This window comes from Cavia porcellus, unplaced genomic scaffold (genome assembly GCF_034190915.1).
Source record: "Cavia porcellus strain 051 isolate PalLab524CR breed Dunkin Hartley unplaced genomic scaffold, mCavPor4.1 scaffold_1, whole genome shotgun sequence".
Taxonomy (NCBI): Eukaryota; Metazoa; Chordata; class Mammalia; order Rodentia; family Caviidae; genus Cavia; species Cavia porcellus.
In genome coordinates, this window is record NW_026947484.1 from 187241837 (window position 1) to 187268934 (window position 27098).

The 27098-nt window shown below is 37.4% G+C and overlaps 1 protein-coding gene across 6 annotated transcripts in view; it reads right to left on the reverse strand.

The window, feature by feature from the left end:
• Invs (inversin) overlaps nt 1-27098 on the reverse strand; it is a 126853-nt gene that overhangs the window by 17415 nt on the left and 82340 nt on the right. The window contains exons 4-12 of one of the 6 annotated variants that reach the window (XM_063224579.1): nt 26067-26240; nt 22885-23052; nt 19228-19408; nt 16615-16694; nt 13628-13799; nt 8777-8932; nt 7063-7292; nt 4907-5013; nt 2845-3057 (exon numbers count right to left, since the gene is read on the reverse strand). In XM_063224579.1, the coding sequence (XP_063080649.1) occupies nt 2845-3057; nt 4907-5013; nt 7063-7292; nt 8777-8932; nt 13628-13799; nt 16615-16694; nt 19228-19408; nt 22885-23052; nt 26067-26240 (1481 nt within the window). Of the gene's footprint in view, nt 1-2844; nt 3058-4906; nt 5014-7062; nt 7293-8776; nt 8933-13627; nt 13811-16614; nt 16725-17671; nt 17775-19227; nt 19409-22884; nt 23053-26066; nt 26241-27098 lie in introns of those variants that run through there. The other 5 variants (XM_003470893.5, XM_013153592.3, XM_063224584.1 and 2 more) reach the window with 5 other exon arrangements.

Consider the following 27098-nt stretch of genomic DNA (forward strand, 5'->3'; position numbering starts at 1 on the left):
CATAGAATTCACTTCATATTTAGGTAGATATGACCCTGAGTTCTGAAAACAGGTTGTCACACTTTAACTTTCAATCTATGGAAATCAGTAGGAGGACACATAGTAGTCCTTCTTTATCTGTAGTTTTACTTAACAAAGTTTGTTACTCACTGTGAACTCTGGTTCAGAATATTAAGTAAAAATTCTGTAAATAGAGAATTCCTCAGTTATAAATTGTGTGCCATTCTGACTGTCATGATGAAATCTGCGCTCTTGCTCTGTCCTGACCAGAACGTGGTCACCTCCTTGTCTGGTGTACCGATCCAGTTCCTTGCCCAGTGGTCACTCAGCCATCTTAGTTAGCAGGTCCACTCTTGCAGGATCACAGCACTTGTATAAAAATAGCCCTCATTTCACTTAATAAAGTGAAAACAGTGACCGTCGACAGTTCAGCTATGTTGAAGAGATGCTACAAACACAGCGCTCCCTTTAGGTGGGAAGGTGGAAGTGCAGGGAGGTATTTTCAAAGAGACCATGTTCACATACTTTTTATTATGGAATATCATTGATTGTTCCATGGAATCGTTATTTTTAATCTGTTACTGCACTAATTTATAATTAAATTATCATGGCTATGCATATATAGTGAGAAACATAGTATATGCAGACACCCCCCTGTTTATGACCAAGTTGCAACCTGGAAAACCCACGGTAAGTTTCAAATATTACAAGTTAAAAATGCATTGAATGCACTCAGCCTACCAATGACCACAGCTTAGGACCACAGTAAAGAGCTACGGAAAGAGGATAGGTTGTTTCCCTTCCTGATCACGTGGCTGGGACCTGTGCTTCACAGCTGCTGCCCAGAAAGATGAGAGAGGATCATACCACACATCAGTAGCCCAGGAAAAGAGCAAATATTTAAATGCGAAACACAGTTTCATGTCATTTTAAGGTCCAAAACTTGTAATTTGAGCTATTGGAATCTTGGACCATCTGTGCTATCCAAGGTTTCAGGCATCCTCAGAAGACACTGAAACTACCGTAGAACACTGCACCCCTTACCAAGAACATTCACTTGCTACTTGGGATAATTTCTCTTGTGTATTACCTACTTAGAGTTGTCATTCATATAGTGAACTTTTATAGGAAGACTTAAACAAAGAGAGCTGAAGAAGCTTTAAGTTAATCCTGGATTCTCTGACATAAATGGAAGGAAGAGAACCTCATTAAAAGGAGAGCACAAGACACTATTTCCTAGAATGCCTTGCACTTTAACAGCTTCCCAGTTACAGAAAAGGATGTTTTCACCAATCTTATCTATGGAACTCTGAAATTATGGTAAGCATCATACTATGCAGTGGTATTTAACTTCCCACTAAAATATCTTGTTTTATCATTTTTAAAGGCTATTGAAGTGTTAATGTTAATGGCTATTTTTATTACACTTATGCCTCCCCCTTGTGGACAAGATATGTAAGGACCTGAGCTGAAGGGCTCAGGTTTTGGAAGTATTTCATAGACATATTTCCATGAAGTTAGCCTTCAGAAACCAGCCTGTCACCTATCTCCTCATCTTTAGAGGTTCTGGTATCTGTATTTGTTAATTCAATATGCTGCTGATATTTAAAATGCTCCCACCTAACACAAGGATCAAAGCAAAGGCCAACCAAAGCAGAATCTGCACTCAGTTATGTAGGTGGTACAATCACAATATGCAATAGGCACAAATGGCTTTTTTTGGTGTATTGTGTATGATTTCCTTACTCTTGTGAAGTCCTTACTCTTGGTTCTTGCCAAGGGTTGCTAATGCATATTAAACCGTCAGTTAATATTTCTTTAATAGAGCACAGTCAGACTTCCACATCCGATGGCTCTGCATGCTCACGTTCAACTAACCATGGATTGAAAATATTCAAAAGCAGCTGTATCTGTACTAAACATGTTCAGAGATTTTGGTCTTTATTCCCTAAATACAGTATGGTCACCATTTACATACTATTCACATTATATTGGGTATTTTAAGTAACATAAAGATGATTTCAGGTGTATGGGGAGCATATATGTAGGTTATTTGCAAAGAGTGTGCTACTTTATATGAGAGTTTAGAGCATCTGTGGATTTTGGCATCTGTAGGGAGTTCTGGAAACAATCAATTCCCATAGGTACATAGGGACAACTGTATTTAGTACAGATTTGTTAAGGGACTGGTGGGGCAGAGCCTATACCTGACTCCCTGTGGTGGGTGGTGGTGACAGGGGTTTATTCTAGGGCCAGACCATTAGGTTCTAATCTATAAAAAACAGCCATCAAGAAGAGGCTTCATCCTTCACTTAGCTTTTCTGTCTAAAGACAGAGTGGTGAGCAGAACTGGCTGTGTCTAGCTGTCCCCCAAAGCCTCATGCCATCCTAGTTGGGGCTTTTGCAGAGATGGTGGAACCCAACTGTGTGATGCTGGGATTGAGCCATGGTGCAGGGCTAGATCAAGGGCACTAGGAGTACGAGTGGGGGCTACCCCACCTTGAGTACCCTGAATAAGGTAGAAGAGATAGAAAGAGCTGAGGTTGTTTCTTGTGTGCGTTGTTGGCTTCTTCCTGCTATGAACGGTTTCTCCTCTGCCGCGCCGTCCTGCCTTGGAGCCAGCCAGTTAGGGACTGAAACTTCTACAAACTGTGAGCTAAATAAACCTTTTCCCTTTCCCTTTGGGTGTTGGGTATTTTGTCTCCGCGAGAAAAGTAACTAAGTACAGGGACCAAACGGAAAGTGGACTCTCTCCTTATTCTTTCCTGGCCACCTCAGGACGCCCAGGTCCCTTCTGCCCCACTTCTAAAGTACGTGAACACAATCTTCATAGCTCACACTTACTTGGCAGCAGCATCTTTTCTCAACTGCTCATGCTTCATGAGGAGGTTCTTCCGGTCTCGGAAAGCTTTCCGGACCTTGTACCCTTTGTAGACAGCTTGGATTTTGAAGGCAGCAATGTCTTGTATGGCTGCGATGGACAGGGCACCATGCTCCAGCATGAACTGAATCACTTCATGGCGTTCGCCAAGCAAAGCATAATCAAGGGGTGTGTACCTGAAGCAGATGGAGGATTTTTTTTTTTTTGTAAAAATGGAATGTGATTCAGAGCACAGTTAATCAATATTATTACACAGCACAAAGAAACCTCATTCAAAGATGAGGAATTTTCTCCATGCAGAACCACTTTCTCTAGTCCAAGGCGGATCCTGTTTCCTCAGTGGGGAAACAAACAAACAAAAACAAAAGAAACTTCCCCAAAACAAGGTTGAATATGGCTCGTAGTCACGGTTAGTGCTTTCTGCTGCTAACTATGTCTACCTGTTCACTGGCTCACACACTTATTATTTCTTTACCCCACATTCAATCTAGCAACATTCGAGTACTGCGAATATTCCCATCATTGTTAGAGTGCAGCTGTTAGATAGTTATTGACCGAAAGGCAGCAGAGGTCGGCAAAAATTATGTCTGTACAGTGTATCTAAGCGGCTCAATGTCAATGCATGAGAAGTAAAAATTAGCGCCACGTTGATGATAACTAGCCAAGAAACATTGTAGATAAAGACAAGGATAAGATGCAATTGGACTTGCCATGTGGGAATGGTCTGATGGGCTCAGTAGAATGACTAAACCAGGATGTCAATAGATATAAAAGGCAGTGCCATCAAGACAGATGACATCTGTACATCAAGACGAAACATTGAAAGAGACTGGGAAATGGCCAGTGTCTCTGTATCTACATATTGGCAGGAGCAGTTAGAAGGATTTTTCCTTTGTCTTGTGGTCTGAAATTAACACATGCTTATTCCAGGTGGCAGTAACTTAGCTTTGAAACTTAAGGCTTAGCATATAAATGGAAAGTGATTTATAATAAATATATTTTTTCATTCTATAAAAAAAGCAGTCAAGTACCAAAGTTGTTACCAAGTAGAATGCTATTATAGAATCAACTTTTCATAGAAACATGTATCATTAATTTTTAGGATGCTTAATATTTACATTCTATTTTTTTTAAAAAAAGCTTCAAAGGGAGACATATTTATTTCCCTCCCTGATGAGGACAGCATCTGAAGGCAGTGAGAAAGGAACAGGTTGCCCTAGAAAAGCCTCTCCCTCTCTAATATGTTTCCCACCTCTTAACAAAACAAAGGCGGATGGTGGTTAGGAGGAGGGGGATGGTGTCATAACAGGGGTGCTTGGAGTTAGAGCACCCATAGCAGTGATGGCTGACACACAAACCTAGCTGGGAGGTCCTCAGGTATGGAGTCTGATCCCAAACTTAGCTGTTTCCTGCGAATTACTAGAATCTTCCTAAGGCCAAGATCAACTTTGCTTAGATTTCACAGTGTCTGGTCCTTTTTACTGAGTCTGAGTCTTTGGGTAACAACTACAGCGTAACTCTATGGACCTGGTATTACTCCAAGAAAGCTGTATTTATAGATGGTGTGCTGAATTTACACCTTAGATTCTCCATGTGTTCTCATGGTATATAGTGGCACCATTTGGTCTGCTGGTAATATCCTCTCCCTCAAGAGAATTCTCTTGAATATATAACATATTCTGCTGGCCTAGGTGAATTCCTGGTGAATTGGGTCATTTCAGACTTCCCTGACCTTATACTAGCCACAAGCTAGAAGCAGGCCTAAGGTTCCTTAGCTGCCAAACTAACTTGCTCTAGGTAATAGCTAACATTCTGAACGATGCAAAATTCTGTGATTCTACATCGATGTTGCATGGCAATTTTGTTCTTTTTTTCTGGTTCAAGACTTTGCAAGTGTTTTCTTTCCTTATGGATATATTTATTATTTCTGAACCAGTATCTAAACATGAGACCTTTTTAATTTGGGAGAGAGGATGTGAGATGATCACCAGTATATTTAAATTTTTTTTTAAATGAATAGCTTACCTTTCTTCATTGTTTTCCATCTGATTAGGAAAAGCAGCAAAGTCTAGCAACAATTTAATGGCATCAAGGTATCCATTGTTACAGGACCAGTGTAGAGCTGTTCTTCCCTGCAAACATGACCAAAAATCAAGCACACCTGAAGTAAGCATATTTGGACATAGGGCTATTTATACTAATTCAAAAATATAAATTATTCTTCCCAAACAGCTTATTTATCAAAATAGATAATATTAAGTACACTGTAAAGAAAAGAGATAGCATCTTCACCAAGTGTTCATAACATTAATTATGTTAGTTACTTCTATAATATTCCAACGGATAGTGCAAAATTTGAATCTATTATGAGAAAACAGAAAACAAAGCAAAATTGAGTCAAATTCAATAAAATAAATGACTTGTATTCTTAAAGCTTCCAATGTCACAAAAGATACAATAAAATATACTGAATAGTGTTAAAGGTGCCAAAGGAAAATGTCACAACTCTAAATCTGTATACCTCTGATAACACTGCTTCTAAATATATTGGGCAAAATTTGACAGAATTAAAGGGAGATAGCAAAATCCATAATCATAGCAGGAGTTTGTAACTGTTTTTTCATGTTAGTTGGTAGGAAATACTGACAAAAGCGTACTAAAGATACAGAAGACCTAAACTGCAGAAATCAAAAGATTTGCCTGAGTAAAATATGTAACATTATTTATTATATATACTTATTTACAGTATATAAGTAAAGCATTATTTACTTTAAAATATATATATAAATAAATATGTGAAATCTATCTACCATTTACCAATAATTATATTCATACTGTAGGTTATAGCTTGTTCAATAAAGTAAAAGAAAAACAAAAAGTATAAGGATTGAAAATGAAGAAATAAAATATTATTCACACATCACAACATTATTTACATAGATACTCCAAAATATTATACATAAAAACTGATAGAACTGGCTGTTAGTTTAATATACTATTAATGTAAGAAACTGGTAGCTTGTTGAAGTATAACAGGAAGGATAAATTATAAAAGATGCAGTTCTAGGAACATAAGGACAGAGACCATATTTTACATACTTTTATTGTTATTTGTATATACAATAACAATCAAAACTTGCTAAATGAGTTAATGATCTATTTTTTTTTACTTAGAAAACATAACTTAGGCTAATATTTTTAAAGAGTTAAGATAAGGTAGCCCCCAAAAAGCTAACACTTGCTAAACTGAGAGAAACGGACACATCACCACATAGCTAGGGGAAGAAGATTTAATCAATATCTTTTAGAAATCTTTAGCAGTATGTATCATGACTTCATTATACTATATACTGTTTGTTGCTTTGATTCAGTAATCTCACTAAGAAGAAATTATTCTAAGGGAATAATCCAAACAAGGTTAAAGGCACAAAGAAGATTCTCACAACATTATCTACAACAATGGAAAAGCAACCAAGAGGTCCAGAGATAGGAGGCTTCTCATTTAACTGTGAAGTCTGGGTTAAACACATGTATACATCCTGACCTCCTGATGCCAAATGCTATGTTTGAGTAATTATTTTCATATTTAGAGGAAATATGAGTTTCAGTTTCTCTATTGTAAAATGGAGTAATAGCTATTTTACAGAGTTGTTCTAAGGATTGAATGTGCTACTACTACACATAAAGCTCTTAGAAGTTTCCAACTTTAAGCATTCATGACTATGAATAAAAGTATATATCAAATGATAAAAACACAATAACTTTAGATAAATGAAAAAAGTGGTGTGGAAAGCCATAAAATATATATTTATATACATGTCATCTTTTTATAAAAGTTATAAAATTATTTCCAGTTTATACTGCGACTATGTTAAATTATATATAGAGATAGGGATTTGAAGAAAGCATGCACATATAAAAATCATAATTATTGGGTAGGTTTGTGGGTGATCTCTTCAGCTGTTAAACTGTTGACTTTTGTTTTATTTAATCTTTTTTTTTTTTTGTCTTTTTCCTTTTTTAGCAGTACTGGGGATCGAACACACGACTGCCTGCTTACAAGGCAGGCGCTTATGTTGCTGAGCTAAATCCCCAGCCCTGTTTTATTTAATCTTACAACAATGAAGAAATACTATAAACATTTCATAGCAAACAATATAGAAAATACCCAGGATTTCTACCTCTTTGTCTTGAATGTTAGGGTCTGCATTATTTTCCATGAGTACAGCCATGCAATTGATATACCCTCCATATGCAGCACACTGCAAAGGGGTTCTTCCTGCATAATCCTGTACATTGGGATTGATCTTATTTTCTATCAAAATCTGGCAAACATCAGCATTTCCTCCCAGTGCTGCCCAGTGTAGAAGTGAATGTCCATCTTGGTCAACTAGATCTACTCTTGCTCCACCTGAAAAGAAAAAAATTACAATTACGATGTCTCATGTGTTTTGCACTTACCAAAAAGAATGGAAGTTGGGCTGGGGATGTAGCTCAGTGGTAGAGTTCTTGCCTAGCATATGTGAGGCCCTGGGTTTCATTCCCAGAACCAAAAAAAAAAAAAGTTTAACAAATATGGCAAGAGTTCCTTAAATGTGGGCAAGCAAACCCAGCCTGGGAAGCAGCACCATGAGTGCAGGTCTGGAACAGCCAGACCCCAGCCCCTTCAGGTGCGCAGACTGGCAAGCAAGAAGTGTATACCGCCTCGGCCCCCATAAGCGGCCATCTTATCTGGAGAAACACAGGCTGTGATGATGGCTATGGAGGTAGATTGCAATCGGAAGCCTGTGGTGCTTTGGTGTTTCACTAATTCTGCAGGTCTAGGGCCAGGGGTCTGATCATGGGTTCAGACCATAGTAGTACACAGTATGGCATCTAGGGGAGTCTCCCTCTGAGGGTTGCAGCCATTGTTGACTCCCTATGGTCTTGTTTTGGAAGTCCTGTATCATTTCCATTCTTTGCTGGGTTGGGTTTTATTCTCTTTTGTTTAGTTTGATTATGTCAAATCCCATTGCAGGAGCAGATATTTCAAAAGTAACAACATATATTATGGTAGCAATTTTGGATTTACTGTAGGCTTGTTTTGAAATTCTTTATTGCATTCATTGTCTTGTTTTTATTGATTCTATTCTATTCTGTTCTGTTTGATTGTTACCATGTCTGAAGTTATCTGCAGCTATTTTGAGTACATCAAAAGACATTATGGTAACTACTGTTGATTTTGTAACATTTTTAGGCCTGTATCTCTTACACTGGTTTGTTTTGATTGGTTTTATTCTCTTTAAAATAAAAAAAAAATTAGAAAAAAAGAGTTTCTTAAATGCTTCACTCTCATTAACATGTTTTCCTACACACTGCCTCCTTCAGAGTTACACAGCAGCCTGTAAACTGAGTTCCCTTTTACAGCACATACCACTGAGGGCCTGGTGCTAAAGGACTTCCCAAAATTAACAACTCCCAACAGGGGCAGGGCTTGAGACAGAGCTGGAATTTCCTCATGTCAGGTTGGGCACTTTTCCTTTCTTTCTTTTTTTTGTTTTGTTTTGTTTTTTGAAGTAGAGTCTCACTGTGCAGTTCAGGCTAGACTTGGGCTCACTTTGTAGCTCAGGCTGGTCTTGAACTCACAACCATCCTCCTTCCTCAGCCTCCTGAGTGCTGGGATTATGGGTGTGTGCCACCACATCTGAAAGATTCAATTTTTATGTTTTTTGTTTGTTTGTTTTTGGTACTGGGGATCAAATTCATGCCCTCACGCTTAGCAGGCAAGCACTTAAGCCATCGTTTTACCCTTCTACCCCAGTGGATCTCTATTGTGAAAAGCTTTATTTCAAGCTGAGCATGCAAAAATCCCTACATTTTGCGAGTGGTTTAATCGGAGGACTCATGTTTACTAACCTTTAATGAGTGTCTGAATCACATCTTTGTGTCCCATCTCACAGGCTCGAAAGAGTGGTGTGTGCTTCATGACATCAGTAGGGTCCACTTGAGCATCATTTTCTAATAATAACTTCACGGTGCTGACGTGGCCGGAAAGGGCAGCAGCATGCAGAGCTAACAAGGAAGCAAAAGGAAACAGCACGCTCTTGAACAGCTGCACCCTTTACTATTTATCTAGTACCATCCAAATCTTAAGGGTTCTCTGGTTTATTTTTTACTTTTACAGATTTCTAACTTCCTTCCTATTTATATGTAACACTCATGCTCTCCCCTTCCTTCTGCCTTCCTCTTCCCATGGTTTTATTCCTTTCCATCCTGTTGGTCTGCCATTTATCCTGTTCTCAGATACTGGTTCATTAAATTTTTTCTCTTTTAAGGAAGTGAGAGAACAAAAATGACAAAGATAAATGACGTAAATGATGCAGGCAATTCTCTCCCTCAATAAACACATGTCCTCAGGGGTCCACCTGACTGTGACTGTCAACCCCCTTCAGCTGGCTGCGTGTGCTAGTTCTTTCATTTTTCTGTGTACCTGTCTGCACAGAACGCACACACATCTTGCTGCATTGAGTATATTTTTCATATCGCATGGCTTCAAATGCAAACCACTTTCTCAGGGCTTAATTTTTTTAAAAAATCAATTGTTTTCAAATTGGAGAAAATGTACAACATTATATATTGTCTCCTCCCTGATCCGTTCTGAAGAATAATTTTGCTGTGTGTGTTTAATGTTATGCTGGTCCATGCCTGTTGCTCCCATTTGTACCCGACTCATGTTGTTCCTCTTTAGGTTTGAACTGACCCATCAGAATAGCTCAGAGAATTGTACAGGTTCTTGCTAAGTATGACGGCTCTACAATGCCAGAACAATGTCTCTTTCATAAAAGGGTGACCCGCAGGCAAACCTGGAATGCTTGTAAAAATGCAGACTTTTGGGTTGGGCGCTATATCCTGGGAATAAAACAGATAAAGTGACCTCCTAGAAAGGGAAGGAAAGCAAAGGAAAATAACAACAACAACACAAGAAAGCTCCTACGTGATCATTAATTACGAAGTGTCAATTGCCTGGGTGGCATAAAAAAGGAAAGAAGACAGAAATTTTCCTTTTTCTCCTTTGGAGGAGTTTCAGTGTTTGCCATTGCCTTTGGATGTTCGTCTCCAGTTCCTTTGGGCTTCTAGGGCAGTCCAATGACAGCCACTGCAAGCCTGCCTACTAAATGCTTTGTAGCATCACAGATTTATCTTACATTAAATCTGTTCCTCTAGTGAACCCCAGCTGATAAACTCTATCAACAAATTCTTAGGTTAAATGATGAATACCATAACTAATGCAATAGAAAACAGTTTGATATGTTTGAGACCAGAGCCATAAATAAGAAAAGATCTTTGGTAAGGGAACAATTGCTAAGGACATGAATGACTTTGTGTGCTTCAGAAAGGCAAGGGTGGCTGCAGCACAGTGAGCGTGAGGCAAGTGACATGGGTAGCAGAGACAACATCCTAAATGGCCACTTGGGTGGGAGTGATGGGAGACACTGCAGGGCTTGAAACTGGGGAGTGACAGAGTCTGATTTGCTTTAAACACATCACTCTAGCTGACAGGAGGAGACTGCATTAAAGTGTAGTAGGTGAACCGGTAAGCAGGGAAACCAGATAACAAAATTCTAATAAGCAGTGAAAACTGAAGGTGGCTTGAATGAGGAGTGGAGATGAAGAGAAACACATTTAGAATGTTACGGAGGTAGACTCCACAGTGTCTGACAGGATGTAAAATAGGGGCTCGGCACATTCAGCCTGGAATCTGCATGTAAACAAATACTCTAGAACTTCTTACACGTTCTTGAGTTTCTGAACTAGTGGCCTAAATGGCTGTAGGTTTGTTTGAGCTAGAGATTCAAATGCATCCAGGAGACGTTAGAGACCGCCAGTGTTGCTACGTGGAGAGAGAGCAGACTGAACGCTCAGTTCTCACATTTGGGCTCTACATAAGGAAGAACATTCCCATAGAGTTAGGCTACACTGAAAATAGCAGGATCACTGCCCTGGCACTGTTGAACCAGAAACTGAAAGACCGCTGGTGAGAATATTATAAGGCGGACAAAAGCAAGACAAAATACCTGTGATAGTTCAGGGCTTTTCACAGTTTAAGAGCCCAAGAATCCTTTTTCTCCCAAAATAAAATTTTATAATAACACATAAAGCAAATAAGGGGTCAAGGGCTACCCACTTGACTGTCCACTCCCTCAGCCCCGCTGCAGGGAGCTCTACAGAAGAACTATGTGAAACCCTTGAGCTAAGCTTCATTCGACATGCTGCAATTCTGCAGCATCAAGTATGAAACACTTTATCGATAAATAGTATCGATGTCAAATTTTTCAGATAGTGGACAAAATTTCAATTAGTAAAAAGATATAATTACTAATTATATGTAGGGAAATTCCCATCTCTATTTGTATTTATTTCAACCTTAGACTTAAGGATTATGGCTTCCACTTTGAAAAAGTGCCATTATTTTACATAGGAACTTTGCATTTTTAAAAACATTAACTTTAGGGGATTTAGCTCAGCTGCATAAGCGCCTGCCTTGCAAGCAGGCAGTCATGAGTTTGATCCCTGGTACCGATAAAAATGAAAAAGACAAAAAACAACCAAACAAACCAAAAAAAACATTAACTTTATATCATGGAAAACTTCAAACTATTAGGAAGAAAAAATGATTGTTCAGTGAACTCAATACAGCCACTATCCAGATTCAACAGTCATCAATACATAGCCATCTTGTTCCATCTAACCACCATCTATTCACCAACACTTCTGTCTGTCTTTGAAGACAACTTCAGGGTCATATCCTTTCATTTGTAAGTTTTATTTTTACTGGAAGACAAGGATCTTTCGTAAATACACCAGTGTTATCAGTCTGGGTTCAGTCAGCAGACCACTTGGCCAGGCATTTTGACAGAGAGGCTTCAACATAAAGAATTGTTAGCCATGGACTGAAGTGGAAAAATAAAAGGAGAACAACTCAAGGTATCACAGAGGTAGCCGATGCAGAAAATAGCTACCAGTCCTGCAACTAGGAAAACAAAAAAGAAAAGGACAGCATTATCAAACCCTGAAATCTTAGAAGGGCTCTGCTAGAGGAATTTCAGACCTGCGAGAAAGTTCTTCCTGGGGAGGGAGATTTGAAGCTGGCACTGTGAATGTTGAAAAGATGCAGAGTGAAGATGTCACTGAAAGAACTATCACTGCTGTGTTGAAGAAGCCTGCTAGGACCATGCTGAGCAGAGCTGAAAACAAAAACAGGAAGATGTACTCGGCCTCCCTTCTAGGTCTCCAGACTTCTGCTGCTGCCCGCTATGAGAAGAGTGTAATGGGGCGCTTATCGACAAAGAGGAAATCTGGTTGTAGCGCCTCAGGTCCAGGATTGAGATAGTGTTCACATTTTTCTGATGGCTTTCTCCTTTTCAGTAATTTTTTTTATTTGAGTCAGGTCCAATCAATGTCCATACATTGTTATTGGTAAGACCTCTTTTTAATGGGAGGGAGCGATGATGGAAGAGAAAGCTCAGGAAGGCATCTCGGACACACATTAAAACTGGGAATTAACGAACCCGAGAAGAATTTATGTCCGAATTCTAGCCATGGTGGATATCAGAAAGACAGTTTGATCAAAAAGAGGTAAGGATTGTTGCCCATATCTTAATAAAATACATGAGAAAGTGAAACTAAAAGCAAGGTTATTGATAAAGTTAAGACGGCACACTAATGTAAATGTGACAAAAATTAAATGTTCTGGTCATTCAGTGCTCTATACCTATACAGAACCAAGATCTGCTATGAGGCTTTGATAAAGCTAAAGTCCTAATCATAAAATTGGAATTGTGAACTAAAAACTTTAAAAAGTAATTTGGGAAGTGCGCTATCTAGTGGAACAGTAGAGGAAAGAGAATTATTAAATGTAGCAACTCCAGCCTCTGGTCAATAGTTTTGATCAAGAAAGATTTTATCCAAGGTATAAACGGCCCTAGATGTTTTTACAAATAAACCGTAACACTGAGAATGAAGCCCGGCAGAAGTTTTTATTCTATCGAGTGTTACAGTGCGAGTGTGTGGTTTTTCCTGTTTCTTTGGGCTTGCAATTAGGGTGTAGGACACAAGGAAGAGATCTCTGAAGTTGACACAACGCTAAAACAGGGGTATGTTTCTTAATAACCAGTCCACAGGTGAAGGGCTCTCTTATTAGAGGAAGAGATTAAAAGAAGCAGCAGTAAGAGTGCTTCTGCAGGCTGACTTGAGGGGTGAAGCTTCTAGGCATGAGGAGTTATCTTTAGAATGGGGATTCAGGATGCCGACTGCTACCAAGAAAGGCGCATGGTAAGGGAGGCTTGGAGAGCACATTCAGATGTGTGCACTTCCTGAAATATAATTCTACATCTTACAAGATCGAATTAATTAATACTAAATATAATTAGTTGCTAAATATGTGTAGTTTTAAAATACAAGTTTGTGCTTTTTTAACATGAAGATAAGTGATAAGAACTTTTCATAATCATCTAAAAGGAGTTTGAAATCAAAGGGCACCAATCATGGAACATGCTCTAGGAACATACTCTAATTTAGCTATGATATTAGGGAGGAATAAAGCCTTTAGAGTGGTAGCCTGGCAAATTCAAAAAATGAGGAGCAAATTCACACAATATAGCTTAGGAGCAAGGCTTTCAGGTTACTGTTTTACAGATCTCATAGTACAGCCCACGCTTTGGAACCCAGAAGAAAGCAAACTGGACTTGGACGTCTGTCAGCTCTTACCTGTGCCTCCGTATTTGTCTGCCATGTTAATATCGATGTCAGACTTTAAACTCAGCATGGTCCTCAGGACGTCGTCACTGCCTTTCCCTGCTGCCCACATAAACGATGTTCTCCCTTCCAGGTCTGAATCATCTTTCACTGAAGGATGTTTTAAAAATACTTTAACGGTTTCCTGCAAGAAAACTTCATTAAAAAAATTGAGAAGACAAGGTAGCATTTTTATGGTAACAAAAAACCTGTTATATGGGACTTTGGGTAAGAAGCAAAGTATTTTCCCCTGCTTCTGCATCAAATGAAGCTATCTTTACAAGAGTACAACTTTTATTGAAAATAATAATTTTTTGTCTGTATGAGTTTTAGTTTCCACAACCCTTCAAAAGCAAAATCTAGCTCCCTCATTCAACAACCTCAAAATTGAGAATGATCATCTTCAATCAAGCTTGAAAACTTTGAGGCCACTGTTAGGGGTGGTGACAATTGAAAGACTCAGAAGTATTTATGTAATGGGCAACATTAAAGTGTATGTATTCCTGGGTATTTCACAGGCAGAGAGCCATATAATTAAGTGCGCCTCCAAAGAAGCTAAATATATTGTCTTGGAGTCTGTTTTGTTACTAAAATTTTAAAAGATGGATAATATATTTATTGAATCATGATCGATGGTTGCTAAGAAATGCAGTGTTTAATAAAATATTTATCACTATGCAAATGTCCTTCCTGTGGAATCACACAAAAATTAGGATCCTTGACAATCCTGATTGCATGTGGCAATTTTAAAGGGGGTTCACAGTCCATCATTTTAAATTGCCTCTTTTCTCACAACTCAGATTCTTACAAATTTTAAGGAAGAACAAAAAGCTTGCTTAAGTGAATGCAAAGTAGTTTCAGAAAGAGATTTCTGGAGGCTGTGAGCTGACTAAAAATGTATAAAATACTAATATAAAAAGAATAGAATAAAAGAACAGTATGAAAATAAAGGATAAATTTAAGGGCTCATTCATTTTATAGATGAAGAAATTTAGGTTCAAGGTCATACAAATATTAATGGTAGACACAGAAGCAGAATCCAACACTAAATGACAGCACTTTTTTTCCACTGTGTCATACACTATTTCCTCATCTTAAAACTGTGTGATTACCTGCTAAGGTATAATAGCTGAGTGCCCTTAGGATCTCATGTGGATTCTCACTAAGCATATTTGACTACAGAAAAGAATTTTAAAAGTCGACTTTTTTGGTTTGTTTTCTTTCATTAATTTGCAAATATTTCTTTGAGAATATTTTTCTTAATGACAAGTATTTATAGGAGTTTTTTTTGGTTTGTTTCATGTTTTTCAAAGAGTGCTGAATCTTCTTATGAGTTAAGAGGTCAGAGGGATCATAGGGCTTGAAATTGAATTAAGAAAATTTGCATCATTATAAAAATCAACTCTGGAGCTGATTTCTGAAAATCAACTCTGAAGATTATCTAAAGCAAATCTTTCTTTGCTTAAATATCCACAGCACCCTATAATTCTTTCTTAATACAGTTATTTAATTAGTGATATCTGTTCATTTATTAAACTTGGCATCTAAAACTTGCCAGATCATGAGCAAGTCATTCAACCTGTTGGAATCTTGGTTCTTAAAAACATCTGTGGATCGTGTGAAATGACCTAAGTGATAGGCTTATGCTGAATATGGATTTAGTTCTGATTTCCATACATTGACTAACCTGGATAAACCTGGAAATTTTATCTATTTTTAGTACAAAAGAATTCCTCCTCAAATGTTTACTTTTATTCTTCTGAGCTGTTGGGAGATAATAAAAGTTAATAGTTTGCCAAAATTCTAGGTTACAAATTGAATAAACTTTTGGGAATGTCAAGAAGCAAGGACCAGACATATATTTGTTCTGGAATCAGAGACTAAGAAGGGTGTGAAATTGAGATATTTTAGCAACTGAGAACTCAACAAAACACCTGGACAGGTCAAGCAGTCCGACATCCACTGTGATACTGACAATATTATTATAATTTAGTGAAACCAAGGGTATCACTGCACACACATGTGAACTGGGATGCTTGACTGCATGCAGGCCTCTTTGCATGAGCCTCTGGTTTTTGGGGGCCATCCATGTTCAGAAGCTGAACTAGTCAAGGACTATGAGGCCACTGCTTGATGGGTCAGGACACAACAGACAAGAAAGAGCTTTGTAAATATAAAGAGCTATAAGAGGAGAAGTGTTATATATTCAATATTCAATACTCAGTATTCAACATTCACTGCTTCTAGAAATGAAAACTCATATTTGCTTTCTTAAATTATAAAACACATAATTATCACCAATAATGATCAGAATACATTTAGTTCTTGAGTATCTCCTCTATCCCAGCAACTACAGTAGGCATCTATCTATCATAACTTTCACCTTTAAAATAATCACAAAGAAAAGGTGTAATTATCCTTATTTCACATACGAAGAAACCAAGACTCTGAGACGTTAAGCATCTTGTGTAAGGTCAAGCTAGCCAACCACACTGTCAAGCTTCCATCCAGGTTTTTCCAGTTCCAGAACAATTACAGACTGCTGAACACTGCGACATAGTTAATGCTACAGAAGCAACAAAGAGATGAGATACCCTTACCATAAAACAGAAATTACACTGAGCATTAAAATAGAAACTGATAAAACTTACTGTGTGCCTAACAGCTTTACAAACACTGAGTATCACTTGCCTCTGAGTCAGAACCAATACTATGGACCATTATTTAAACATAACTGCTATACCAGTATAGACAAATGAGTGTTCTTAAAAGTGGTAAAATGCTAATAAAGTCAGTGTCAGCCTCTTGTTTATCACCTTGTTTTAGACGTTACCACACGGCCACAATGGGTAAAGGGCACATGGGGTGTCGCTGTAATTTCCTTGCAGCTGCATATGAATCTAAAATTATGTTAATATAATAGTTTTATTAAGGACAAAGGATTGTCGTAATTTACTTACCGCAAAGTTGCTCTGGGCTGCATAGTGCAGGGGTGTTGCTCCTTGGCTGTCAGATGGGATAGTTCCAGACTTATTTCTTTCTAAAAGGAGATGAACAATCTGTGCATGGCCTGGAAACAGATGTGACAAGGCAGTTCTCACATATAAAGAACCTTAAGTAATTCATAATCGACTTAGAAGGAAGAGGGTAAGAAAACGAGCGTACAGGACAGCACTCAGCATGGTTTCTGAACGGCAGCCCCTGGGAACTCTCTCCTAATTTCTCACCAGCCTACGATGGGCAGAACAGAGATGCAAACTAACAACGCTGAAAATTTAGTTTCCATTGAGAAGGAAATGCCCTGCATGTAACTGCCATACTGAATAAAAATAAGCTCTATTAGGTATCACCTCGCTGTCTTCCCTGCTCCACTCTGGAAAACATCCTGCAGCAAAGGAGGGAGGTGCTTCAGATTCAGGTCCTCTTAGGCTTCGCTGTCCCCTGTCTCAAGGGTCCACGGCCCAAGCAAGCGGAATTACACAGGCGTCCCCGCTCATTACTCAGGTGGACAAATGATAATGCAGTCCTTTCTGTTTCTGAGTCTCCTGACCATTCACGCTAGTTTCTCTTTGTCCTTCAACTTCCAGACAGAGATTTTAAATCCCACAAAACAAGGGGGCAAGTGTGACGAGGTGGTACAACCCTCTGCAGCACAGTCTGAAAGAAGTGATTTCTACAGAGCTGCAGAAAAGATCAAAGAATAAATGACACTAGTAACAGTATCTATCTGTTATGACAGGGTAGTCAGGGAGCCAGCCGGCAAAGAAGATGCGGCCCAGCAGAGTAAGGACATGTGAGTGACAGAATTTGGAGAGCACTCTGCTCCTCTGCTCACTTTTCACAATAGGTTAAAGTGGAGTCTCCACAACACAGACACAGGCGTAGAGGCAGCCTGTGTCCCACGGTTCATTGAAATACATCTCATCTTGTTTGAATAAAAAGACTTCTGTGAAGGTCATAGACAGACATACTCTACGACAGGGAAAAAGGCACAGTATCAGAAAGAAAAGCGCGTACCTCAGAAAAGAAGGCTCCAGAGGAAAAATTCAGGAAGCTGGCATCTTCAACTTAGTGCAAAGAGAGATGGCCTCTATGAAACAGAGAGAATGCCCTAAGAGGACACAGCTGCCAGGAGAGGGAGCAGAAGGAGGTAAGATGAGATATAAAGCATATGACAGAGGAAATGAAAACACTATCTAAATTACAATCCCCGAAAGAAAGTTTGTAGATAAAGAGTTGATTTAGTGATGTGGAGACACATTTAGCAACTATGCCCACATTGTAAAGGAAAGAAAAGCAACTGCATGCAACCACACATTAAAATGAAGTCTAAATAATAATTTAAAATTTGACCATAAAAACTGATTGCAAGTATAAAAATCAAAAAACACAATGTGTAACTTTAAAATTAAGATCAAGGTCATACTTAGTATTTTAACAAATAATAAAATTATAAGAAATTGTGCTAAAATTCTTTGTGAGGGAGTCAATACATCAAGTATTGCTTTTGACTTGCCTCAGGCTTAAAATGCTCTTGATAAATTTAAAAATAATCACTAATACATTCTAAAATATTGGGCAATTCAAAACTAAAAAATAACAACAAAGCTAATCTATATACCCAAAGCAGAAAACAAAGGGAAAAAATTAAGAAAAATTCTCTGAAAAAACTAATAATAGCTAAACAACAGAAAAAAAAAAAACCCATTGATTTACCCTTTTATTTTTTTTGGTCTTTTTGAGACAGGGTCTCGCTATACAGTTCACGTTGGCCTTAAGCTCAATTTGTAGCCCAGGCTGGTTTCAAACTTGCAATGATCCTCCTGCGTTAGCCTCCCACATGCTGGGATTACAGTCATGAGTCACCATTCACAGCTCAATTTATTTATCTTTTAACAATACTATTAATGAATAGGTAGAACATCTTCACTAAAAGAAAGTCTTTTAAATGATACCCTCTTCAAAAAATATTTAACACCTATCTATATATAGCATATACATAATAAATGGTCTTCCTTCTAAAATGTGACACTCAAAAACGTTAAGTAAAAAGCAAATATTGTGAAAAACCAAAATATGATATTAGTACAAAAATTGAAGCTCCCTTCCCCTCACACAAAGCCAGTGACTATGAAAAGAGGTTTACGTTACAAGATGTCAATAAATTGTCATTCATTTTATAAGAAAAGTTAAAACATCTTGAAATTAAAACTAATTTTAAATAGAGTAACTTTTAAAATTTTATTTACTTATTTAGAGACAAGGTCTCACTGTCAGATTGACCTTAAACCGATTGCATAACTCGGGTCAGCCTGGAGCTGGTGGCGATCCTCTTGCCTCAGCCTCCTGAGTACTGGAATTACACGTGTCTATCCTCACACCAAGCTAACAGAGAATAACTTTATATTACTAAAAATGAAGCATACAGTCGGGGGAGTTAGTTCATAAAATCATCCAATGTACCACTTAAAATTAATTACAGAGGAGATAAAAAGCAACAGGAAAAGAGAAAGTACAGAAATTCTACGTGCATGCATCGTCCTGGGGTGACTCTTTATTGACAGCCAGCTTACCTAGTAAAGCTGCCCAGTGAAGCGGGGTTCGAAATAAGTTATCGTAGGACGTTATGTTGCAGCTTTCATATGAGGTGAGGACATCAACCACTGTCACATTTCCATCAGCGACTGCAAAGTGAAGAGGTGTGCGGCCCTCGTAGTCCTGCCAGTTCAGCAAAGACTCTGTTGGAGCAGCGTCCTGTTTTGAAGGAACCAGACATCACACATGTGTGGAATCCTCGATAAATTTAAACAGCATAAATACTGACAGAAGTTTTCAAAACAAAACCTCTACATTCTCTATGAGCACAAATAAACTCATAACTCCAGGAAAAGTATACAGTGTAAATCTTTAAAAATTTATTTTCATATTTCACTCTAAAAAGCACAGAAAATGTAACAACTCCCAGGTACTGAATATATTCAAAAGGTAACGTCTTGCCTAATGAATTTTTGTATCTGTTAAAGATTCAGCTAAAGCTGTGTTTTGTACTTTTGTACATATGTACACATCTGTACAGAATAAATATGTACCAATAGGTGTATACTTACATATGCAATGTATATATGTGACATGTACATTGTGGCAGTACACATGTACATCCTTTGACAACTTTTTCTTTCCACACTATACTTGTGGCTGTCTATGTTGACACCAGTTCATTTGCTGAACTGCATCAATAAATCATGATGTAGTTATCCCTTCTACTGAGGGACAGTTAGGTTATTTGTATATTTTTTCAAAAAATATTTTTTCAAATGATTGTAAAAAGTATGTTCCCTATACCTGCCTCTTATAGCATATGTGTGAGATTTTTCTTTTGGTTGGATACCAAAAGAAGAATTGCTGAGTTGATGGATATCTGCATTTTCTATTAAACACTGTCAAATAGCTCTCCAAATGGTTGTACCAATTAACACACCCATGACAATGTGTAAAGGCTTTTATTTGCCCACATGCCAGCACAAATTAATTACTTGGTATTATCAAGCTTGCTACATTTTCCCACTTAGAAATGCAAAAGACATTTCATTGATGTTTTAATTTGTAATTCTTTTATGAATGAGGTTGAAATCTTACATTTTTAATATGTTTATTTGTGATTCAGTGTTATTTCTTTATAAAGTGACAGTCTGTTTTTCTGCTGGATCTTTGTAGGAGACATAACACTTTGGTCCTCCTTCAAGATGGAAGTAAGGCCTTACCCCCTCAGGCAATGACCTTTACCTGTTTGCTTTCTGAAATTACTTTGGCTGGAAAGTTACCTCACCCAAGGTAATGTTCCTTTGCAGGTTTGGTCATACCCAAAGCCAAAGCTGGATTCAGCTTCAATTTGAGAACTCTCTAAAGTGTCCTATCAGATTTAGAGGTTCTTCTGCAGTAAGCAAGTGTATTTTATTTTATTTTTTGAAGTATAATTTAGGCCCTTGAGTCAGGCGTGTTTACACAAGAGGAAGTAAGGACAAATCAGAGGGTAGAAGGATAATATGAGCACAGATTGCTCTCCATTGACTTCAGGTACTGAAATTAACACCTAAGGAATATAAAATAACAACCTATTACATATGCAAGAAGATAAAAATGAAATAGAAAGGAAGGTAAGCTATCATAATGATACAGTAGATTTAGAAAGAACAAATAGAAGTTTTAGAAGTGAAAAATATAGTAACATATTAAACATTCAGTAGCAAGGGTAAACAACTGATTAAACTTGGCTGGAGAAAGAGTTAGTAAACTAGAAGACAGATAAAAGGAAGTTCAGAAACCTGGACAGGAAAAAGAAAAGGTTTAAAATACATATAATTGGATGCGTTAAGGCCAGAGTAGGGAGAATGAAGGATAAACAGTATTTAAAGAGGTAGTTATGTATTTTCCAGAACTGAGATACTGTACTCATAATATATACACCAAATAGGATTTTTTTTTCCAAACAGGATTTTTGTATTTGCTTTTTGCCTACAGGATCCAACTACATAATTCAGGATGGCAGGGGAAATCTTATGTAACCCACTTTGCTCTCAAACTCACAGTTTCCTTTCCCAGCCTCCTGAGAGCTGGGATTATAGACATATGCTACCAAACCAAACAGTATTTTTTAACAAAGGTCATACCTAGACACAGTGTAATATGCCAAAGAGGAGAATTTAAAAAACAGTCTAAGTGCAAAGACAGATAATCCATAAAACAATGGCAATTAGACAAAAACACACTCCTTGAGTAATAATAGTAGGCAGCAAGCAACAGAATAATACCCTGAAAAAGTTGAGAAAAGGGACTACGTAGAAATGTGTACACAGGAAATCTATTTTTTCACGAGACAGATTGAAAAACAGACATTTTTAGCAACTAAAACCACTTAACACCAACAGAGCTATATAAAGAACAGAAGTTCTTAAAAACAGTAACTCTAGAAGGAGAGCTTGAATTTCAAGAAGTGGAAAGCAAAGATATCTGTGAGCACACAAATAAAATAATCAATGTATATGAAAGAATAACTTTAAAATCTAGTTTGTGTCTCAAAAGTCTAACTTGCATATTGAAAACAAAATTAAATGTTAGACTACCATAGCATGTAAAGCTGTAAATTGGGACAGAGTGATTAGAAAACCTCCATTAATCTCCTTATGAATATTCTAAATTAATAAGTAATTTACTAAACTGGTTAGGTATACAATCAATTAACAGCAATAACAAAAAATGTTGTATTCCTTCATACCTGCAATAACCAGTTAAATATATGCCCTGCATATGTTCAAAAGTGCTCAAAAGTAGCACTGTTTATAAAAAACAAAAATCTGAAAATAGTTAAAATATCTCTGATTAGCAGAATAAATAATAATAAATGCTATGTGACAGTAAAGATTGACACATTGTAGTTACATACAGTAATGTAGGAAAAATCACAAGCATAAGATTGAACAAGAAAAGCACATTCCAGCTGGGGATTTAGCTCAGCGGCATAAGTGCCTACCTTGCAAGCAGGCAGTCGTGAGTTCGATCCCTGGTACCAATAAAAAGGAAAAAGACAAAAAAAAAAAAAAAAAAAAGAAAAGCACATTCCAAAAGAATACCTGCAATATCTCCAGTAACAATGGTGGCAAAAAAAAAAAAAAAAAGAATACCTGCAATATGAATCTGTGTATACAAAATTAAAAAAAGTTAAAACTGAAACAGTATATTGTTTATGGATACAAATATCTGAGGTCAAACTACTGAAAATCAGTCAATGAAAAACATGAAATTGAGGATGGTCTTTGCCTGTGAGGATGGAGAGGACAGGGGTATTCAACCTAAAGGCTTCAGTGGTGCGATGGTGATGTTCGTTTTCTTAAACTCAGGACTGAGGGTGTGAGTTTGTTGTGTCCATATCCTGATATTCACTTATATCTAGTCATTATTTAATAAAGTGAGTATAAAACAATGTAGGAGAATTAGAAGAATAAAATCAGGAAGGCATTTGATCGGAGGAGAGGAAAGACAGTGTGTGAGGGAGTGGATGCCAGGTGTTGCTAAATAGTGGTAAGGAAGTATTTCAGTTTTGGGGAGATGGGGCCACATATCTGTTGTATCCTTTGGTTCAAACGTGTTTGTATGTCACACACATGCTTTTTTACATGTTGGATAGTGCACATTTTTTTTAAGGCTGTTTAGGTCCAGACCACCATTCTACTCACGAGGATGCATCTCACTGTGTGCACAGCACTTGGGTCTTTATGATTGGCTGCCCAGTGCAGTGGGATCTTGCCTTCCACGTCAGGAATCCCAATGTTGGAATCATGCTTGATCAGCAGCTTCACGTGCTCAGGGTTGTTGTAGTAAGCACTCCAGTGCAGAGCTGTTTGCTGCAAGGTGGAGAGGGTGGCACTTACAAGCAGAGCAAAACAAGAAGTAACTTCCCCCACACTTTCATTGTGATAGGCATTGTTGTATGTAGTTTGCATGACATGGTCATCATCGGATCTCTGGGAGATGAGTACTCTATCATTTGCATACGACTGATGAGGTAAACTAACAAAAGAAGGATGAATAATTTTTAAGGAGATAATATGTGTACTGAGATTTCTAACCCAGGCAGTCAGACTCCAGGGTCTGTACTCTTCATCAAGAGTCAGTTCAAGTATAATAATAGTAATAAAAAGTAAGATAAGAGCAGCCCAGTAGTTTATGAATAGTTGTCAGTGAAATAATTGGTAATCTTGATAGTGCACATCTGGTTATCACCAGTCACCTTAGAATTTGACAGATGAGGGCCGGGGATGTAGCTCAGCAGCATGGCGACTGCAGTGCCTGGCAAGCACAAGGTTGTGAGTTCGATACCCCGTACCAAAAAAAAAAAAAAAAAAAAAAAAAAAATTTGACAGATGATTTCAACATTAGTGTCTATTAAAAAAAGATACATGCACAGGAAATTTGCAGCTCTGGAATCCATTCCTTATATCAAAAGATAAATTTATACTTAGTTATCATTTTATAGGATAAATATTAGACCTAATTACTGATGAAAACATACATGCTGAAAACACAGCAGTACTTGATTTCAAACGAAAGCTTAAAATGATTGCCTTGAACTTGTGGAAGTTGCCAGGAAAACCACTCATGAAATACTTCTATAAGACTGTTTTCCTTACTGAGAGAATTATTAAGGGAAAACAAGTAGCATAACCATCGATCCAATCTATTTATTTATTTATTATTTTATTTTATTGTTTTGGTGACGGGGATTGAATTCATGACCTTGTGATTGCCAGGCAGGCGCTAATGCCACTGAGCTAAACCCCCAGCTCATCAATACAGAATTAAATAAAAAGCAGGATCCAAGCTCATTGTCATATTAAAAACTAAAATGTGGCCCAGATGGTATTCATTAAAAAAGTCTCTATAATATGAAGTCATTATTTAACTCATTACTTTTATTTAGTAGCAACTGCAGAACACAATAAAATCACAAGTATAATAGCAATTAATTGCCTATTTTCAATAAACAATATAATTTCTGTAATTCCTTTTTTGTGTTGTTTATTCTAATTATATTTACTGAAATATGTGTTCAGCCTAATAATAAAAAGTTTTGGTTTTATTTCTACATCTTTGTTTTTTATTTATCTAGCAATTCTTTTTTTAACTGAGGAAAAATACGCAAAATATAAAATTTACCATTTTATCTGTTTTAAAGTATATAGTGCAGTAGCATTAGATACATTCATATTATTGTGCAATTGTCACTACCATTCATCTCCAGAATTTTTCATCTTCCCAAACTTCCCGTTTAATAGTGTTAATTCCGCCTTTTTCTAGTTGCTGGAAACCCTCGCTCTACTTCCTGTCTCACTGAATTCTGCTATTCTAACAGAACCATACAATATTTGTCTTTTGAGTTTGACTTATTTCACTTAGCATGGTGATTAATAATCTGTTCTGTAGCATACGTTATTCCTTTTTAGAGCTGAATAATAGTCAACAGTGTAGCTAGAAGTAGGTATTACATTTTGATTACCCAGTTATCCATTCATGGGCATTTGAACTGTCTGCATCCTTAAGCTATTGTGAATAATTCTGTATCAAACATGAATATACAGATGCATGTCTGAGTTCCCGATTTCAGTTCTTTTGGGTATATACCCAAAAGTAGAACTGTTGGCTCATGGTAATTCTATATTTAATGTTTTACTTCCCCTACTAAGGCATAAGAGTTTAAATTTCTCCACACCCTTCCAACAGTTGTTATTTTCTGTTTTCAAGATAACACGTCATAAAGGTTATGAAGAAATCATTGGGGTTTGATTTGCATTTCTAGAATGGTGATAATGTTGGGCACATTTCACATCATTCTTGACCATTTCTATATCTTTTTTGAGAAATGAATGTTCAAGTTACATTAAAAGTTGATTTTTGGTTATACATGCGTGTTATAAAACAACTAAACTATAACAGATTAGAAATTTTAAAAAACTGATCCTCTACCACGAATAGCTCCAAAGTTGCTTCTTTAGGCTTGTCTTGCCTTGTTCTCTTTGTCTTCGCCTTCCTGGACAAAATAAGTGCATCACTGCCCATCCTTGTTCAGTAATAGGCACAAGAAGACAACAGGTAGTGCCTAGACTGTGCTGGGCAGGGGGTAGTAGAAAGCTTGAAGACATGAGAAACTTTTTAAGTGTTAAGGGTCTTTGCTTATTGAGCCAAGTGCTTTTTTCAGTGAAATATTAGCAATACAGATGCCATGAGGCAGGAATAATATTAATATCTAGTGCTGGTAAAGTAAGTTGATCTCAGAACTCTATTAAGCAAGTTTTGAGAACTATATAAAGAACACTATGAGAGGGAGAAGAGTATTCAATATAAACCCAGTGGACTTAATGACAGGAATTTTAATTACATGGGGTGATTGGACTTAACAAGACTTAACAAGGACTTGGCAGAAAGGAAAAGGATTTTTGCTCTTTGCTCACTAACAACCATCTCTTTTTGGCCTATAAAGAATGACCAGAGTATCAATCAAAACAATGACCAATGTTACAATATGTGACTATTTAGGAACAGGGAAGACAAACCCTAGAACAGAGTGCTAGAGCAGATGTTAGACCTGACATGAAGCTAAGAATTATTTTCCGGCTACCATACATGGAGGATGTACTGTGTGCTAGGTATTGTGTTAAGCAATTTGTATATAAACCTCATTTTATCTTCAAGGATACTATACCCTTTTTACTTCACTTATGGGAAATACTGAGGAGTTAAGTAGCTGGCTTAGGACACAGAACAAGAGGGCACGGAGGCAGACATTCTTACTCGAGGTTACGCCTGTCAGGAAGAAGCCCCCGTTCTGTCTCTTTTGTCCTCCGTGTTGGTCACGCATTACCTTGTTTTTGTCCTGTGTGTCCACTTCGCCTGGGGCCATAAACTTCAGCAGAAGCGCCAAACACTTAGGGCTCTTGTGCCGGGTGGCCAAGTGCAAAGGAGTCATCTCTTCGAGATCCTTTTGCATCCAGTTTGCTCTACGTGTAAGTAAAAGTTTCATGAATCGGTAATTTCCCTAAATATGGAGAGGGAGTGGAAGAGGGGAAACAGAGGGCAGGTGGGAGGGAGAGGGAGACAGAGAATTTACTTTGCAGTCATTTTTAAATTTTAAAATATTTCAAGTATTTTAATAATTTTGTATAACATTCAGAGAAATAAATCAAAGAAAAAATGCTTCCAAAAACCACTAAACTAAGATAATAATGCTTTTTGTAGGTTTCTTTCCCAAACATTTGCTAACACAAATATAATTTACACAGTGGTTGATCAATATTTTATTGGGCTAAGGCAACACATTTTAGTTATCTAGTCTGATAATGCTAAATATTTGGAATGTTTCCACTGTTTTCTATTATAGAAAAATGCTTTAATGTACACATTTTTCACACAGATTTTTCATAAGAATAAATTATCAAGAACCCAACTGCTGATCAAAGGAGTCTGTACATTTTATAGTTTTTAGGGTATTTTCCAAATTTCTACCTAGTAAGAATAGGTGGATGTATTGTTTTCAGCATATTTTGACAGATACATTATAATGGCCTTGTGAAGTGCGCAGAAATATTACACCCCAAATTCAGAGGTAAGGGAATTGAGATGCAAAGGAGTGAAATATCTTGTTTGGGGTCCCCTGTTCAATATGGAGGTTAGTTTTCTTGAAGAGAGCTGTTAACATAGAGAACTAAAGGAGAAATGCTTATGCACAGTTTATATCCTGGACTCCAATGGCCATGACTCCAGTCTGGAAGTCATCAAGAGGCTTCTGTGTACTTTCATGTAGAGCAACAGATCTTCCAATGTAGAGAAAGAAGCTTTAATGTAAGACCTAGACAATGCAATGAGGACCTGACCGACCATTGCGTCCCAGGAGAGC